This window comes from Trachinotus anak, unplaced genomic scaffold, assembly GCF_046630095.1.
Source record: "Trachinotus anak isolate AG129_WGS33_773 ecotype Australia unplaced genomic scaffold, CSIRO_AGI_Tana_v1 ptg000034l, whole genome shotgun sequence".
NCBI lineage: Eukaryota > Metazoa > Chordata > Actinopteri > Carangiformes > Carangidae > Trachinotus > Trachinotus anak.
In genome coordinates this window covers 5,861,062-5,881,138 of record NW_027273885.1, presented here as the reverse complement: position 1 = coordinate 5,881,138, position 20,077 = coordinate 5,861,062, and the positions used below count along the sequence as shown (strand labels likewise).

Below are 20,077 nucleotides of genomic sequence, written 5' to 3'. Positions count from 1 at the left end.
CGATAATAATGGTGAAAATCAAGAAAAACGAGAAAACACGAGAAAACTCAAGTTCCCATAATTCCTCGCCCCATTTCCGCATATACAGGTTGTCTAAGGGGCTCTTGCACGGGTGAACTTCCTTTCGCTCCGACATCTTGACGAGGAAACATGGTGAGGACAGTTATTACACGTTTTGTCGAAACAAAATAGAAATTGGTCCTGTTTCTGAAGCTCTACCCGAGTCCTAATTACTCGGAACAAATCGAGAAAGGACCGTGTCTCCTACGCTGTGATGAAATAGTGTGAATTAAGTAGTTAACGGTTACATTTTACTCATTTAGCGGCTGGCTAGTTAGCTAGCTAGCTTGCTAATTCCACCACGCTTTCATGCTGCACTGTGGTTACAGAAATCGAGCCGAATGAAGTTGCCCTTAATAACTCTGTATAAATGTTAAGTGTATAAGTATATGCACACATTGCGCTAGCACTGAAGAGCTGAAGCTATGTTCAGGCATTATAAAATCAGTAATACTAAGAGTGAGGATAGGAGCGCACCATGAAGACGCAGACAAGGCCGTCATACACCGGCCGGCCGAGCTAACTCCAGGCGGCACTAGCCGGGCGCATTTTATCATCCTTACCTTCCTGTACAAGCGTAACATTATGCAGCACACATGCTAATGTTCAAACGTGCTGCCAAACCCCACATGTAGTCTCAGTGTGACAGACAGTTTGAAGAGTTACAACTTGTCTTTTGATTTCAGCCTCCCAAGCAAGACAAGAAGAAGGACACTGGGAAGTCCAAGAAGGACAAGGACCCAGTCAACAAGTCTGGAGGCAAAGCCAAGAAGAAGGTATGCAGTGGTTAAATTAGACATAGTTTGTCCTTTTGTGTTTGATGTGGGTCCTGATTCATTGTCCCAACTACCATTGTACCACTGACATTCCCCACACACTGAGAGAAAGCTGAACCCATTTTTATTTCACTCTGAGCAGAAGTGGTCCAAGGGAAAAGTGAGGGACAAGCTCAACAACCTGGTCCTCTTCGACAAGGCTACCTACGACAAGTTGTACAAAGAAGTTCCCAACTACAAGCTCATCACCCCCGCTGTTGTGTCAGAGAGGCTGAAGATCCGTGGCTCCCTGGCCAGGAACGCCCTCCAAGAACTGCTTGCCAAAGGTGACCGTCACCTTTTCAGCTCGTACCCCCAAACAGTGCATGTTGGCTCCAACAAAGAAGGGCTGGATCCTAACTTAAAACTATTTGTCAGGGTTTATTGTTAGGAAAAAGTCTAGTCTATGATAGTGGGGTTGGTAGGGAGGTCAAGGTGTGGCATGCTGGTTGATGTATTTTAAACCACCTGCCATGCTCTGGTTTTATATACTCTTTAATAGTGTAAGTTGAATTTTGATGGCTTATCGTCACAATTTCAGTGTAGTGAATATTATGTAGATAAGAAAGCAAACAGATGGTGACATCTGTTCTGAAATAATATGTTAAGTACTAAGTAATTACAGACATTTTTAAAGAAATTAATATTCTGGTTGTTGTCAAAGATTGTCTCTGAGGAGTTCCAACAGACTGGCTATCTGTTTTATTTTAGATCCTGCAAAGTCATTTTGGTGAAGAGTAGGATTTTAGTCAAAGGAACAGATAAATGAGACGTCTCCATATGTTTACAATAAATGATTAATTGCCCTCAGTAAGTGGCCGGTGGGAAAGTCAATTAGAGATTGTAAATGAAACCTTCTCTGAATGTTTTCTTCGATCTTCCAAGTAATCTCATATACCAGAAGACATGTCTTTTGCATTAGGGGTGGAGGTGGAGATAGTGATGGTTCTGGCTGCAACTCTACTAAACACCAACATGTTTTGCCATCTGTAGAAGTGTCATGCAACATTAAGCTAATCCCATCAATATGCTCCACAGTCATCAGCACATTGGCTGTGCCGAACATTTATAAATGCTTGATACTTGCACACTACATACTTTTTTTGGTAGATGTTCTTTCAGTTGTTCCAAAATGACAGTGCACGGATGATGTCATAGTTGCAACTATGCAGTTCTTTCGTATATCTCACCAGATGTCGGACAGTTCAGATATGATACCTGTAACAAAAAACGTTGCTGTATGTAGGATTTATTTTTTAGAATTTTTTAAAAACTTGGTGACTTCGACTCACATGAACTTGACTCCCCAATGGCTTGTTTTGTTAACATAAGATGTGTTAAACTGCAGCATAAATAAGTTTTCACCAGACTATTCAGCATTTTGCTAAATGAACCCCTCTTACTTGTTCCACACGTGAGGCAGCAGCATTTATAGGTAGTCTACAGTAATGACATGAAACACGCTCTATGTAATGACTGATGCTTAAATTGATTTTAGTTTTGCTCTCAGTAGTGGTCGTACAGATATCTAAAGAAATCTGTATGACCACTACTGAGATGCAGTGGCTACACATACCACACAGCCAAAACATATATATATTGCTTATGTTTACTCTTTTTCCTTTGGTAATATGATGTAGAATATGTATCTAACATAATTTCATTGATACTTGCAGTTTTCTGACACTTCCACTGGTTGGAGTTGCAGTACAGGTTGACTAAAATAATTGAGCACATGAGATTATACTGATAGAACATGGTCCTGTTTTGTGTTCCAGGCATGATCAAGCTGGTCTCCAAACACAGAGCACAGCTGATTTACACACGTAACACCAAGGGTGGAGATGAGGAGGCAGCAGCGGAGAAAGCATAATCAGGTACCACAGCAGAAACTGAACATCTGCATGTATTGTTATTTTTGTCACTTCATTTTTAAAGCTGTGTTCACTGACCTACAGCGTTTTTGTCTTACAGGTTCTCCTGTTTGTTTCCTGTTTGTAATGAAAGGTGAATAAAAACTGTAAAGACAAAATGTCAGCTGTGTATTTATTTTAATGTTCATGTTTCTTTAACTCATCTGGTAATTGGTAAAAACATTTTCATGAGTTTGTAGGTAGATTGTTACACTGGTATCAGAGGTTACATTCAGGAAAATGGCACAAAACTTAAGGACCTATACTTCAAAATATAAAAAGATCTTGGTCAAGAAATGGTGAAGTGTGAAATTAAAACGTCAAGCGGTCTAATAGGCAGATGGGAGCATGATAAAGTGTGCACTAACCAGGCAGCAGAGTAATTTCCTACTGTCTTCTCAGTAACAACTGATCTGTGTAAAGAAATGCACGTTCTCCCAATGTTCACGAGGAGTTCTGGTGTGTACTCCGTCGCCTCGCACCCAGGAAGCCGTATGTTGTGTATAAATTTGATGCCTTTGCATGAGACCAAGGTAGTGTTCTCACAACTGTAGCTAGGTGTCTAGTAATGAGTTAGCTACAAAGAACAAACCTTCCCATGGGCAATAAGAGATTTTTTTGGTCTTTGTTCAAAAATGTTTGAAATCTGATACTGAAAACAAAGACGGTTACACAACATGCTATAAAACAGGGAGGATGCCTCTTGGGATCTGACAGCAGTAATAACACAGAGCAGCTTCTCCTCATCATTGTGTTTGTAAACACTGTCCTATTGATAGGAAATTAATTCCTCCATAAATCAAGGCACATTACTTTGTTAAAAGTTACAAGGCAGTTGTTGGTATTACATTTAACTGTGTAGCCACATTAAAGACTTTAACTACCGCTTTTAACAAAACTGCCTTGGGAATCCATTCTCTTTTATTGTAGACACTGAAAATAAAGTTTTATATCTGATTGCTTTCAGGTACTTTGAAAACACTTACTTTGACATTATGTGGGTTCAGAAAGCCAATGTTACTCATGCAGCAGACTTTCAAAGCTGTTTAGACGTTATCCTGTTCAAAATAGCACACTTGGGATGAGTGTTGTACTGACTCAAGAGCCCGTGCTGCTGGATACATTCACACCTCATTACTCTTTTGCATTAAATTTCTATCAGCGTCTTTGGTAATGAACGTCCCCGGCTCTTCACCTACGCAGTGTACCTAGTGTTGTCACCCAGTAAATTTAAAGAGACATCCCAACTCAACTCATCGTGTGTTCAGGTTGAGATGAACCATTTCTAACGTGGTGTCAAGAGATTCATGACTCATATGACCCATTTGTCTGTGAGAAGCCACAGGCATTGAAAGGTTATGAGTTATTGATAAGAAATAGTATGACATGAAGAAGCTTTCTCCACCGTCAGATGTTTGCTCAGGGCATAAAAGACAGCAGTCTTGTGATAGATGCTGTTAGACGTCCCTTTGTCACCGCGCAGCAATACCTCAAGCAGCAAGTGGAAAACAAACTGCAGGATGCTCCTCTCAGACAGATGCACCACCCTTCAGCCTGTGAGAAGGCAAAGACATTAGTACCTCTGTTTTTCAATGGAGGTGACCTGCCACTGTTCATCACTAGTGGGTTTATAAGAGACCAGCTGTCACATTTATAAATCTGTATTTTCTGAGCTTTGTCTCGTATGCATGCAAGTGTCTGTGGCATGTTGGAGCAAAGAATGAACCTGTTGGTGTTTGATTCCATAGACACAAAAGTTGTTTCTTCACTTTAAAAGGTTTATTAACATTTTTTATGTGTATGCACAATGAACTTGCCTCATTAAACACATCTGAACGTGAAACTCGCAGTCCTATAATTTTGAGTAGTGCAATCAGAGTCTGTAATCATGTTCGACTTTTCTCAATATAATGCTGAAAACAGTAAGAAGTGATTTCCCTGCTGTGTCGCTAAAAGTGAATGGTGGGCCTGCTCTGTGTGTCACCGTATTTATTTGTGAATACAGTACATTTTTAAAGGCTCTCTGATGCCGTCAGTGATTGTGGCCAATTACCTCTCTGCACACGTTGAAGGTGGGAATTTTGTAAGGGCACTAGACTCTGTGTAAAGACAATGCTGCAACAAAGCTAATCAAAGTTACCATGGGTGTTTGTGGCCTCTAAAAATGATATTTTTATCAACAGAAAAGAGGTTTTACAACTACTGAACATGTGGGGGTGGGATGAAAACATGCTTGTGTCTTTTTCAGTGTGCAACATGTAGCTTCAGGAATCAACAATAAATCAACCTATACTAAAGGTGTTGTCTTCATAGTTCCTGTGGAAAGCTCGACAACCTTTAACGAAAGCTTGTTGGGTTATTGAGAGATGGTAAATGCAACTGTAATTGTCAAGGAAGAGGTTTTGCAATCACTTTTTCATGAGAATTGATTGATGAAATGGGTCCATATGACTCACATTTAATAGGTGATTTATCTGATTTTAAAAGTGCTGTAAGATTAGAGGAAGTTGTCCTTTTTTAGAAGATTAATCTATCATTTCTTTAAGCTGCCCCAAAATTTTCTCTTTAAAAATTTTTCTACATGTCTAATGATGCATCCATCTTAGATATGTCTTAGAGATGTCCTCCACTACTAAGGACAAATCTAAATGACTGAAAAAGCTTTTGTGTATCAGTGGATGTAAAGACGGTTCTGAACAGTAAAGGCTTCCATGAGTAAGTATATATTGATTTTCCTAGAGTTGGAGGACCGCTGTCCTTCTGCCGCCTCGATTTCATAAAATGTTCTCTGGTTTTGTAAGCTTTTAATTAATTAATAAATGAATCAAATGAGTTTTCTAATAATGGCCTCACTGACTTAATTAATTGCCACTTATTTATATAAATTTGAGAAGCCAATCTGTTAAAGAAGGGAACACATAAACTCTATATATATTATATATATGTAAATGTTTTATAACAAAAATGTATTTTTAAAAACGCTCTTATTGTCTTAAATGACAGAGTCAGGAGTGTGTTAATACATAACCACATGAATCATGTGTGTTTTAGTAATACTGAAGGATTAGTTGATATTTGTTGAAATACCTACACTAACTTTTGAAGCTGCATTTTGTGAATGAAACAATTCGAAGTCATCATTCATACTATTTCCATTTCAGAACTGCAGTATTCCCCCGCCTCCTTTCTATTAATTTGTTGTGTTTGCTGCCTGTCCCTTCTGCCACCCCGACTTACTAACTGCCCCCTACAAGTTCCGCCCTTCCTGCCGCCTGTCACCCAGCGCAGCTATCTGAAAGGCCAGCTTAACTTCATGTTGAGAGCCATGACTGAAGTCTCAAATTAGACTGGACTGCATCGAGCCTCGGGCCGGGCAGTGAAAGTGACTCACTGGTATGTATGACAAACAACTGCCTCTGTTCATTATGGATGGTTTTTATCTGTGTGTGTGTTTGTGAGAGAGAGATTGAACCTCTTCACTGATGTTTAATTCTCCTCCTCCTCCCCTCCCTCCCTCTCTCTCTCTCTCTCTCTCTTTCACACACACATTGATGGCATTCAAATGTCTGCAGGACGGTTGAAAAAAGGCAGAGGGAGTCAGGGGGCGAGGGGAAGCAGGGGAGTGGGAGCGCCGTCTCGTGGTGATTTCTCTTCCAGAGCTGAATTTATGGCACACAGCTGTTGAGTGGCTGACAGACGTGTGAGGAGCTCAAGCGCTGCTGCCTCTCAAGCTCCTCGTACCAGCTCGAGCTCTGCTTACTGTAACGTAGGAAAGAGGACTGCTCTGCCACAGCACACAACAGTGAGTACTCTGCCTTTTTCAGCACATGTAATCTGTGTCATTGTGTTTCTGTGATAACCTCGTCCTAAGATGAAGTTGAAGAGTTTTATAATGGCAACCTTTGACCTACTGTCCATTCTTTTTTTCTGTTTTTTTTTTTTGCTTCTTTGTGAGTCATGTGTCTCATGTTGTGCTGTGAACACTTTGTAGTCCTCACAGAGGTGGTTTGGGGATTTAGAAAAAATGTTTTTAGTTGCCAGCTGTCGGCAGTTTTACCATACATGGGCAGCAATAATGAAATACAGAATAACTTTGCAAAAGAGCACCCACTAATGTTTTACTTGTGTTATGAGCAGTCCCCCAGTGTCTAAATGGTTGTTCATTACTTATACCTATGGAGTGTGTGTCTGTGCGTGTGTCTTGTGGAGCTTTTTTAAATTTAGTTCACAATGCTGTGTCCTATTTTTAGAAGTTAAGGCATCACAGCCGAGTGGAGACATGTTGTCAGGCACTTACCAGACAGGCAGACAGAAACTTCAGAAGCCCTGTGCTCAGCTTTCAATCGCTCCTCACTCCACTCACAGACAACCAGCTAAACGATTTGAGTTTCTCTAACTCACTCAAACTTCTGGCGTTCGGTCGGGTCAGGCCTGTGCTCAGAGGGAAGCCTGGATTCTCAATCACAGCCGGACCCTGTGGATTTTTAGGGCGAGCAGTGAGCCTGTCTGGCCGAGCCCTCACTGTCATCCAGAGGTCAGAGACAGAGCCTGGCAGGGAGCATCACTGCTTTAAGGTTAATTGAGAGGGTGCCCTCAGATAAATAGCCTTGCTAACAGTGCTGAACCAAGTACTCTTCATCTCAGAGAGCAGAGGACTGTTAGACGTCCACAGTGCCTTTCAACTTGCGTCCCTTGTGGTATAGGATCCATATTTGTAACGTTATTAAAATATTAAAATCTCATTTAAAATAATAAGCTTCTATCACCAGGAAGTTTTGAAAGAAAATAAAGGCATGATCGTGATAAAAACAATTTTCTCCTAAGGCTATTTGGTCAGACTGTATTTCCGATCACAATGTTCCATAAATTGAGCATTCCTGGCACTTGAGCAGCGAGGCTGTTCAGGGAGTGTTTATTTGGGTTGCTATGGAGGGATCAGTCTGTGGCTGAAGGGCTGGTGGTAACGCTGAAACTGGAGCTGGAAGACGCCTTTAAAGATCCAGCCTCAAAGCTGCTTCCTTCTTCCAACTGCTGCTGAAGTAAGGAGGCCTCCTAATGCTTTCATTTGAAGTAATTGGACTGGGTTAGATCAAATTCATTAACATCATTATGAACGAATCCACAGCTCTTTCATCCTCACCGCTCATTTGCCCAAAGTGCACAGTTAGGCTGAACAACATGATAACACGCAAATGATCTGTGGCTGGTAATAGGTATTGAGTGGGGATACTGGAGTTGTTTTATTTTAACAGACACTCTCAGTGGGAAAAAAAACACCAAACTGAATCCACGTTAATAAAAGCAGAGCAAAGTCATGACATGTTGAAGTATACACCCTCTAAAAAAGTTGCTGTTGCCCTGCTGCAAAGCTGAGATTCAATTTGCCATCATGACTCATTGTCATAAGTCCGATTAATAAATATAAATGAGGTGAGATATGGACAAAATAAAAAAAGGATTTCACATAACCTACTCCTTATCAACTTTCGCTTTCCACTCCCTCGTGGCTCGCATTTTTTTCTCCTTTTTCAAGCAGCATTCATTCTTCTGGTTTTTGAAATAAGGGCTATTCATCACAGCTGGGCTTGCAGGCCATGTGACAGGTCCTGTGGAGAGGCGCGTTCGGTCATAGAAATACTCTCAGCCTTTTATGCCCACACGTCTCCTCCCTGTGTTTACTGCAAACAGCAAGAAATGAGCCGCGGAGACTACGGGCCTTTATCATCGTCTCTGGGAAACATCTTCTCCAGGACCTCAGAGACCCCAGCAGCGAGCGCATTTGCTTTTATCCATCATCCCATGTTTAGAGGGCGGAACACTGTTTACCTTCATTATTCACAGAAACACTATTTTGTTCATACAGTTTGTCAATGTATGGAGGGAGTCTGTCTCTTGCTTGTATCATCATCACCACGAGAGTCACAGTGGGATGACGTGCCCAGCTGAACATCTGTTAATGTCAAGGAAGAATTACTTCTTGCTCTGCGAAGTGGCTCCGGTAACGTGATGGAAAACACCTTTACTGTGGCAGTAAGATGCAACATCTGTCCTGTATGTAAATCAGCCTGGTGACTGGAGTCAAGTTCAGAAAACACAACTGAGACAACCTAGATGCATTTTAGATAACTTTTGCTATAAAGTTGAGGTGTGGCGGCACTAAAGATTTGGAGCACTTTGTTGTGAAGAGAAAGGAACAATCTTTGTCTGTTTTCTGGTGCTCTATCGACTCAAAATTACCCACAGCATGGCAGCATTTTCCTCCGACCTTGTTCTCAGCGAAAGCAGCTTTCTCTGCAGCCTGCGCCTGGTTATTAATGTAGATTAATCAATAGAAAGTGACACAGCTCCTCTCTCTGCAGCCCTGTGAGACTGTTCTTGGCTCCAATGTGCGAGAACACACACTTCTTGTGCCGCTGTGAAATCCGTCCCTGAGGTTCCCTGTTGTCACTGTGTCAGATGGCCCACATGTGCTGACTGGCTGGATGGGCTCCTGAACCGCCGAGCGAGCTCGGTCTGTGCTCACGTGAACTGAATACACAAAACTACTGTTGTGTCGTAATTTATAACACTGGCTGCAGTTTGAAGTGTGCTGACATTCACCTCCTTGGTCTCTGCCATCGATAGCCTGCTGCTGTGTGGCCAGAAAGTTCCGCCCCTGCTCTGTAATAAGTGGCATTTTCCTTTTCCTTTGCCTTTTCGTAAAACTGCTGGAAACACAGTCAAGTTTTCCACTGGTGCAGTGGGCCAGATATCCAGTAGATCTGTGCACGAGATCTGGGCTCATGAATAACAAACACACTGTATGTACACTGTGTGAACAAGGCATTGCATGGAGGTGCCATTAGTCTGTTTGTATGTATATAATTAAGCTTGAAGGCTGGAAAAATGGAACCGAAACATTGTGAAGTTGGATTTTTTTAAGATGTGTGAAAGCTCTGTCAGAGAAACCCGCCCCACTTTGGAAAGTCAAGAGACATCTCAGAACAAACCCATAGGAACGATCTGTTACTTACCAGGTTATACATTATTAAATTGTATTAAATCCAGATATTGATATCTCTCTGATGTCTGAATTCTTCCTCCAAACCTTCAGCAATAATGTAGAAGGCTGCAAATGTATGGAATGTTCCTCTTTAAAGACCCAAAAGGGAATAAATGAAAGAAAAAGATTAATATTTCTCACTGACATACAGAGCATATCTAAGTGGGTTTAATGAGAAGAAAAAGTTGCCTTCTATTCAAATACTCGTCACTGTGACTGCAGGCTTTAAAGAAATGCCTAAAGCAGCTATAATCAACATTCCTTACATCAACAATGGATCTCATGACTACCAGTGTGTGAAAGAGGTCACTTGTAGCAACAAATACAGAAAATGATAACCCAACTTTGTCATTTTACTCAACTCTACAGGTTGTAGCGACTTTCAGCTAATATATCTGGTGTTTAACTTTACTGCTGTGTTTTGGTCGACTCCCCCACTCTCATAGTGTAGATTCTGGCCGGAGCTGGCAGCTGTTATCAGGAAGAAATCTCTAAAAAGAACAAAAAAGAAAGAACAAAGTTAGCAACTAGCTGGTGAACAAAGTGGCACAGTAATCATGTAAAGAGACACAGCAGTTGGTGGAGACCAAAACAGAGCTAAAAGGAGGGTTAATATTGGACTTAGATTCCCCAGGTCGCTAGAAACACGATTCCAAATGAATGATAATGTTACTCTGTAAAAAAACAGTGTTGCTTTTGTCAAATTAATTCCCTCTGTGTAGGCAGCTGACCTATATTACATGTAAATAATGTTACTTTCCATGGCCTGTTTTCTCTGATCCCTCACAAACTCCCACTGACTCTGTAACATCCAGTCTCAGTGAGCAGCATGGAAGAGCAAAATCTGTGTATGTATGTGTGTGTGTGTGTGTGTGTGTTGTGTTTCTTTTTTAACATCTGTTAATATTGCCTGTGCACCGGGCTCCGTGTGTTGTGCCCAGCCAGCAGATGGTGCGGGAGCAGTATGTCACCACCACCCAGGGCAGCAGCTCGCCCAGGCCGGTGGCCGACCACGTCTACAAGATCGGCATCTATGGCTGGAGGAAGCGCTGCCTCTACCTGTTTGTCCTGCTGCTCATCGTCATCTTGGTGGTCAACTTCGCTCTCACCATCTGGATCCTCAGGGTGATGTGGTTCAACACGGTATGCATGACTCACCTTGGCAGTGTGTATTTCCAGCTGGGAGCATTTTCACTGCTTTGTTTCCTGCCTTTCTTCCTTCACTGCTTTTCTTCTGTATCATACTTTTGCCAATGATCACAATCTTCCCTGAATATTTTTGTGTCTAGTTTCTGATAGTGTATCCATCACACTGCTCCAGTGTTACCTGCTTATTATATGTAGTAGCAGAGGCCGTGGTATTATCCATCATTAACTGATAGCTGGCTGACTAAACAGGAGAGCTTAAGTGTTTGTTATTTCATGGGGTCTTGTCAGCTTGACTCAAGTCCAGATGGCAGCTGTGGATTTATGCAGAAACAGAACAAGAGCTGCAACAAACCCACACACACACCCATACACACACACACACACACACACACACTGTTGTGAAATGCCTGCACAGCTAAAGCAACTGGCTGGTTTATTCTTAGATGGCCCAACGTGCCACAGGGAACTACGCAACATGTGTTTCACACTTGGAAACCTGTGAAGCGATTGACTGATGAAATCAAAGTTCTTCCTCCCCTAAACCTACTGCTATTTAGTCTGAATACACCACTCTGTGTCTTCATTTCTGTTGCAGGAAGGGATGGGGCTCCTACAAGTACACTCAGATGGGGTCAAGCTGGAGGAGGGCGAGTCAGAGTTTCTGTTTCCCGTCTACGCTCAGGAGATCCACTCCAGAGAAGTATGATAATCAGGAACACACACTTTTCATGCTCGTCCTCCCACATTCTTCCTCACTCTGATCTCCCTCTTTTTTCCTCCCCACTCTACCTTCTGCTTTCCTCCCTCTTCTGTCTTCTTCCAACCTAATTGTCAGGCTGCTGTTTGCTCAGTTGAGTAGCCCGACAGCCTGCCCATTATTCAATCTCATTGTTTACCAACTTTGAAACTAGATTGTGAGTTGGTTCCGTGCAGACTACACGTCCTGTTATCACCTCAGACACTCAAGCAGTTTTTATCAAGCTCAACTGGATATTTCTGACTGTACTTTTCTTTGGGAGATGTGTCAGAGCAAACTGGATTTGGCAGTCTCACACACTGCACGTGGTGGTGCAGAGAGCTGCCCATTAACCTCAGGGATATTTGTGGTGGAAAGTAGTTTATAGCCTGCCTGCTAGCAGCAGATGGGAACACTTTGCTGCAGTTGTTTGCATGTTATGGCTTTTCTTGCTCATAGCAGCATTTTTTTTTAGCATTCTTTCTTACTTTATGGGCCTCATTAAAAAGCCAGTGTATTCCTCATTAGGGACGGACACTTTCTTCAATGTATTCTATGGATTTCTAATGAGATTCAGGAGTTTGTGAGCTACTGGTTTGCCTTTGAGATGAAAAGTTTCTTAGCTCATTTGAATAAACAGCCCTTCCTTACAGCTAGGATGGAACAGGAAGTGACTGTTCATATATGGATTCTATTTATAAATTTTTTGACCATAATTTATACCATAATTTCTACATTTTATAAAGGGTTACTTGTTAGGAAGTGGTGCTATTTGACCTCATGGTGCTGCTGGATTAAAAAACGAGGGATCACCAAACCCATTACAGTTCATTTTAATTGAATAATTCACGCACAACCACAAATGTGAACCTCAAGGTGGTGTTCGAGGAAAAGTCAAAGCGCACCAAAGCGGTTAGAATTCATTGTCTGGGACCCATGACCATCTGTACAAATTTTCAAGGCAACACAGCCAATATTTATTGAGATATTTCAGTCTAGATCAAAGGAGACCAACAGTCCAACTAACTGACACTGTGCTCCCACATACTGAAAACTATTTCCATTCTCATTGTTTCTGCTGCAGACGTACAGCATATCACGTGGTATCTGCTCAGCATGCTAACATGGCAATCTTCCTTTCTGTTTTTTTGCAGGATTCTTCACTTCTAGTGCACTCATTGGAAAATGTTTCCCTTAATGCCCGCAATGAAAATGGGGATGTCACGGGGAGGATATCAGTGGGTGAGACCCTGAAAGAGCACACGTGTACAGACACACACACACACACGCACACAGACACATATAGCACTCATGCATAACAAAGTATCCCACTGATGTATGAGGGCAATAGTAAAGTCATTCATGCACTTGTCCTGCAGCGATTTCTCATCCTACATTAACAGTGACAAGAGGCCATCTTTCCATTTACATTCTCTTCCATTTCCATTTAAAATTCATTAAATGCAACATTCCTCTCTCCACCGCGGCTTCTGGATCATTCTGTATTACACAGAGGGCCCAAGGCCTGCAGAGGATCATATTTGTGCGTCTTTTACGGCTCACCAACGGCTGCGTTGGGGTATTTTGTCATAATTAAAAGGCCAACAAATGACCCAACTAATTGCCGTGTTCCACAGGCCCGTTATATGTCCTTGATCATTAAGCCATAAAAAGCACCGCCCGCATCCTCTCGGCCCTCTGTGAATGAAACTGAAATGCTTGTTAGGGAAGATTACATGCCGGTTCACAGTTGTAGGTGCTGAAGTGGTTTAAATCTCCCACTGACTGATCTACCTGCAGGGCTCTGAACATTGATGTACTGAAGGATGAAGTGAGATAACATCAGATGTGTTGCTTTTCCATTTTTTTATCTGTTCATTTTTCCGTTTTTTTTTTTTTTTTGGTTGTTTACTCACCTTTGTTGCCACCAAACCGCTGTGTGTGTGAGGAGACCGGGACTGTCACACAGCAAAGCATGGATGTGTCTCATTGTATTCTCTCAGCACTGCAGCTTTGACACACATGACAGGAAGAGAAAGTATACATTTTGATGATTGATTTTTTTCATTCAGTGTTGCCAAACCCCTTTAGGTATTGTTGTTGTTGTTGTTGCAGGTCCAAAAGAGGCTCAGGGACACACTCGAAATCTGCTCATTAACTCCCACAGTGACAACATGCTGTTCACTGCAGATGGCGACCAGGCTGTGATTGGACCAGACAAACTACGAGTCACAGGTATAACAACAGCTCACACCTGCTGTTTCCTTGGAAATATCCCACACCTCTCGGCGAAAAACATTTTTCAGATTTGGAAAAAGAAAATATTGACAACAGATGTGAACTCAACAGGAGCTTTTTGGTTTGATGGCAGATATTTGTGCAGCAATCCAGCAGCCAAGGACAAGGACAGACACAATCATTCGTGTCATACAGCTGGGTGGATATCTGTCAAGTACAACTACATATAAATGAAATGTCATTGAGCACAGTTATCTACACCTGAGGATGCATTAACACCATGTAGGATAGATCCATCACATTAATAGAAGATCCTAATCAAGTATTTTTTGAAAAACAATAGCACACCTCAGTATCATGCAATATGTCATATGTATGAAATATCAGGCTGAACTTTCCCCCTTCATCTTTCCTGTCCAGCATTCCCAGTGTCTCAGTGTCCAGTGTGTGTGTTGATGGTGCTGTGGGTCACTGACTACACACCATAATGGCTGATTAATGTCGAAGGCAGTGTCAGCTGATAGCTTCATTATGCCTGGGGTCATTTTGATCCGCAGAGAGCAGCAGGCAGCAGCAGCAGCTGAGGAGGGGATGTTTTCTAAAAATCCTTGAAACAAAGCTTTTGTACCCACTGTGAGGGCAGTAGTTTCATCCACCACAACTGGATCCACATTCTGTACAGTATGTTGCGGGGTTTGGGTCTGGACCAAAGTGGTGGACTGACTGACAGACCTGAAGCCTTGTCGCTAGAATGGCTCAAATGCTATAAATTCCAACAGCTTATCAGATGCTTGTTTTAAGTAGTTGTACATCATTTTAGCCCTTATTTAAGTCTATTTGACTGCTAGATAGCTGATAAGATTTTGAAATCACAGAAACTCTGTACCATAAGCACATGGTAACAAGTTCAGCCTACACGTGTGGGCATGAGGTCCTGTGACTGCAGGAGAATGGACTCAACCTCAGCTGAAGCATGTGAATGTGCGCCTCTCTTTCTCCATCAGGTCCTGAGGGAGCGCTGTTCCAGCATTCAGTGGAGGCGCCCCAGCTGAGGTCTGAGCCTTTCAAAGACCTGAGGTGAGCATTTCGGCCATCTTGCATGGGTCACGTTAGTGGGTAACAAGTCATGTCTAAGTTTAAGGGAGATATTCAGAACATTCTGTGGACTGAGCCAAGTCACAGCAGTAAACAATACATTTGCACGATATCCACTGAAGAAATACAAAACCTTACGGTTCTAAGACACACTTGTAATTTTACCTTCTTCAGTATTGCTGTAATGCAGTGTCATTACTGGGTTGCAATGGAATGAATGTGGAACTAAAAAGGATCAGATTTTCCGCAAATATGTTCAGATTTAAAGAGGTGGCATTTCATAAAAAGAAAATATGAAGATAATATGGGTGGAAGATGTATTTATTAAGCCGAGATGTTTTTCTTTAGGTTGGAGTCTCCTACTCGCTCTCTCAGTATGGACGCGCCGAAAGGAGTTCATATCAAAGCCCTAGCTGGCAACATTGAAGCTGCGTCCAACATGGATGTTATTCTGCAGTCGAGTGTCGGACTGGTAAGAAAAACATTGTGCGCTCCCTGAAGTCTGCTACATATCATCACATTCAGGCCTGTTTTTTCTTTTGATTACCAGAATATACAGTAAGCTTTCTGAGCAACGTGCTGCGTCACACTTCTGTTGGACAGTAGCTCTGCTTTTTCTACATTTTCTTTCCCAAAATACCTCAAAGATCACCTTTTGACAGCTCATCCGACCAGTTCTACTTTAGTTCTACTATTCTACTTTATCTTGTTGTAAAAAGCAACATGTATCTATTGCTTGTGGCTCTAAAGGTGAAGTGCTGACTGTGAGAAATGACTGATTGTACGATTGTACTATTTATTTGTGAACATGAAGAGGTCTTTATTAAACTAAAAAAGACCACTATAATACTTGTCTTGAAGCTGTAATGAGCTCGTTACTCCTTGAACTTATAAAACTTTTGTTTGGGCTCTATAAACCTGTTGTGGTGTGGTGGTGTACAGTCAATGAGAGCTGGGTAATTATTGTGATGCAGCAAGCAAGCTGAACTCTAGTCTCTACTGTCACAGGCACTTATTTGACCTTTTTATGATGAAGTTACAGGGTGTACCACACCCACATCTCTCTTTTCTTGCTAAAGGGAAGGAAAGGGTGTTATCTGCACTAAACATCCGGGATAATAATAGGAGCGGTTTTCAGTAGTTTTTCTGCCACAGAAACGTGAACTTCGTATCATATTCTATTTATTATTATCTTCTATTATCTTCCTCATGGACCAGTGCACTTGTTAGACACTCACTGGACCTCCCTCTGTAGTTCCCAGTGTGTATGCACTTGGCTGAAGTGGAGAGAATGAAGCAGAGTGACATTTCCTTGTTGATTTAATGCGACTGTGTTGTTCTCCTTTAACCGTACCTGCTCTCCACACTGTCTGCTGTGCAGCTGGTGCTGGATGCCGAGACGGTGCGCATGCCGAGTTTGCCCCTGAGCGAAGGAGGGGTTTCTGGAAATGCTCAGAGTCTCTACGAGGTCTGTGTCTGTCCCAGTGGCAAGCTTTTCCTGTCCAAGGCTGAGGTCATCTCCACTTGCAGCGAGAATCAGGAGTGCTAGGTAGACTCTGATAAGGTAACTGATTTTCCATCTCTTGGTAGATGCATCTTCTGGGAGGCAACAAGCACAACTGTTCATATCCAGCCTGAGTTTTTTTTTTTAAGTTTATACCACTGTGGATCTACAATGATTCCACTGGCACATTGAGGCCTGTAAAAATAAAAATGCCTGCTGGCGTACATGTTGGAGATGACATGAAGTGTATCCTTTTAGTTGCATTTATGATCTTCTTCTATTCAGCTGAAACAAATTGTCTCTCAGTATCAAATTTATCTACATCAGAGCTTTGCGGAGAACTTTTTACACACACAGTATCATGGCTGGGCAATGAGGAGCTGGTAACAGCTTACATCCTATGCAATATTATCTTGTAGTGCAATAAATTAAATTGACATGTATCAAGGGCTTGGAATAATTTAAAAAAAAAGTGTCTGAAATGGCAAAAGAATGTTATTGAAAATTATTTTGTTTTATATTTGTCTGTCTGGCTCCAAGCCCTTGGTATGTTGTAGTTTTGTTTTGGTGTTTAGCATGTTTTTATTTAATTGGATAAAAATAAAATAAAATAAAATAAAAATAAAAATAAAGAAATGCTGGTATATATTTTGTCATTGTCATAGTCACATGAGAGATTCAGAGATAGCCTTTATCTCTTTTTTTTTTCTAACTCAAATTCCAACTCCAACTCTAGGCAACAGTTTATTTTGTTTTGATTGCTTCATAAAGTTGAGATTAAAATACCAAGTCCTTATAGTAACATAAAGTGTTATTGGTGTTGATCACACATGTAATTATGTGTTTTTTATGTATGTTTGGCCTGTGTTATTTTTAAGTCCTTCATAAGCATGTAATTATGCATTAGTAACAAGACAGACAGCTTTTTCTTGCAATGAAACTGCTCTGTGTTTGTTCAGTAACCTCATCTATAGCCAGGGTCTATGACCAATAAAACAACAAGCAAAAGTAAAAAAGGTCTAATAAAGACACTGTAGTTATGGGTTGTGACTTCTATGTGGAAAAGTAATTCAGTTTTGGTTTTGCATTTTGTGTTAAATATGCATTGATTTTATTTTCTTAAGCTAAGATTCACAATGTCAAAATAGGCAATATTTTGTAACGATGGTTACGCTCAGTTTAGCATCAGTTTAAATTTACCTTTCTGCCAGACTGTTTTAGCATAATTAACATCTCATGGTGTTGCGTTGATAAGTAGTTAAAGTGCAGTTTTAACCTCTGTTCTGGCATATTTTGATAAAGTGTGTAATGTGTATTTATTAATTTTGTATGTTGAATAAACTTTGTGCTATTCTTTTATGACGTGTCTGTCAGACCAAGTCATTCTCATATGTTTGTTTCTCTGAAGACTGCTTTCATGTTTTCTCATGTTTTCTAATCACAATAACTGCAATAACTTCTGTTCTGAAAAAACCTGGTGCAGACCCCAACAAATCAAACTATTGTCGCATCTCAAATCTGCCTTTTCTCTCTGAAATAATTGAGAAAATTGTCATTTCTCAGGTTTTCTCTCACCTTACTGATAACCATCCGTTTGAAGAATTTCAGTCTGGACTCCTCCCACCTCAAAGTACAGAAAGAGCCATGGTCAAAGTCGCAAATGACCTGCTGATGGCAGCTGACTGCAGACTGTTAACCATCCTTGTACTACTTGATTTGAGCTCAGTCTTCGACACGGTTTCTCACAACATTCTCCTGAAGAGGTTATCATCTGTTGGCACACTGCCATCACTGGCACCCCTTTGGGTGGTTTAAATCATATCTATCTGGTCGAACTCAGTTTGTTCAGTTAAAGAATTTCAGATCACATTCCTCCCCGGGCTCTGTTCTAGGCTCCCTTCTATTTCTCATCTACCTTCTCCCCCTTAGACAGATTTTTCGGAAATTGTAGACCTTTACAGTTCCACTGTTATGCTTAAGACACCCAGCTCTACTTGACTACCAGGCCAAATTCTCCTTTTCCACCCCCTTCCCACTCTGATTGCCTGCTGTAAATTGAATCCTGGTGTCCTATAACTTTCTAAAACTCAACAGTGATAAAACTCAGGTACTCCTTGTTGGTACCAAAACAACTTCAGCCAAACTCTACAGTTTCTCCTTACTCATCCCAAATGTAACAATTCCTCCTTCAAGAGGAATGGGTGTCATCCTTGATAGCACCTTGCACTTTGTAGCACACATCAATAACATCATTTTTAGCTGCATTTTTCCATCTACACAATATCAATCGCTTACATCGGTCACTTACAACACACAGCAATGCTATTTGGTACATTTCTTAGTGACACCCCGCATTGATTACTGTAACTCTAGCCTCTCTGTTCTTCCTCACAAACGTCCTCATAAACCTCAACTGGTTCAGAATTCAGAAACCTGTATCATTACCAGAACCCCTTCCAAAGAACATATCACTCCTGTCCTCCAGCAGCTGCACTGACTCCCTGTCAAACACCACATTGACTTCAAGATCATGCTTCTCACTTTCAAGTCCGCTCCGTTCCTGTCTGACCTACTCCATATCTACACACCTGCCCGTACTATCAGATCTTCATCTTCCATTCATCTCGCTGTTCCTCCTGTCTGACCACCATGGGGTCTAGAGCCTTCAGCTGTGTTGCCCCTTAACTGTGGAGCTCACTCCCACAAGACATCCATAACATTGATCCCTTTCCTATTTTCAAATCTCAACTCAAAACCCACCTCCTCAAGCTTGTTTATTCTGTTTAACACACTAATGTTTACTCGTATACATTTATGCAATTATATTTATTTTATTTTATACTGTTGTATTTTATGCCTTGTACTTGCAATCTATCTTTTACTGTGTTTTAAAGTGTCCTTAAGTGCCTTGAAAGCCTCATGTAAATAAAATGTATAATTCTTCTTATTAAGCATATCTTATGGACTGGAAGATACCAGAGGATGGGTAGGCTTTTCATTTATCACGTGATCATTTTAAAGTTTTACAGCCTCTTTTTTTCGGCTGTGCATGAAAGCTGTACCATGTGGACTGATACAGTTTTCAGCATTTCCTAACCAGGTTGGTGACTCTCTGGTGCACTCTAGTGGATAAGCTTTGCTGTACCACCTTGATTCACAAAACAGCATTAAAACAAACATCAACAAGCTCAGATAGCAAACTTTATGCCATATATGCATCAGATCTGACTCAGAATTCAACATTTTTCAAATCTGTTTGATTGATATTTTTGTTGAAAATGCAATTCTATTTTCTGTGAAAATTCTAGGATGGACACTTATCCTTAAAATAATGCATTACAGCTGGCCCTGTAGTCTGTGACTATCTCATGTCAATATCAATAGTCAGATTACATTAGAACTAAATTAATGACTCCACTTAAGAGAGCAAATAGATAGGTTGCTCTGCTTGTAAACCTGAGACAACATATAAAATATTCAAAGATAGATGCAATATAAAAATATGGGAATTTCATAGTGCCAGGA

The 20,077-nt window shown here is 41.2% G+C and overlaps 2 protein-coding genes across 2 annotated transcripts; both read left to right on the top strand.

Moving 5' to 3' along the window:
- Positions 1-18: 18 nt before the first annotated feature.
- Positions 19-2,907, top strand: rps25 (ribosomal protein S25). The gene is made up of 5 exons (XM_071471877.1): positions 19-153; positions 747-836; positions 979-1,162; positions 2,654-2,752; positions 2,850-2,907. Exons 1-4 carry the CDS (start codon positions 151-153, stop codon positions 2,746-2,748), a joined length of 372 nt encoding a protein of 123 aa, XP_071327978.1. The 5' UTR covers positions 19-150; the 3' UTR covers positions 2,749-2,752; positions 2,850-2,907.
- Positions 2,908-6,379: 3,472 nt separating this feature from the next.
- Positions 6,380-17,911, top strand: sgcg (sarcoglycan, gamma). The gene is made up of 8 exons (XM_071471671.1): positions 6,380-6,590; positions 10,772-10,973; positions 11,575-11,679; positions 12,870-12,957; positions 13,831-13,950; positions 14,958-15,030; positions 15,397-15,520; positions 16,430-17,911. Exons 2-8 carry the CDS (start codon positions 10,779-10,781, stop codon positions 16,595-16,597), a joined length of 873 nt encoding a protein of 290 aa, XP_071327772.1. The 5' UTR covers positions 6,380-6,590; positions 10,772-10,778; the 3' UTR covers positions 16,598-17,911.
- Positions 17,912-20,077: the final 2,166 nt, after the last annotated feature.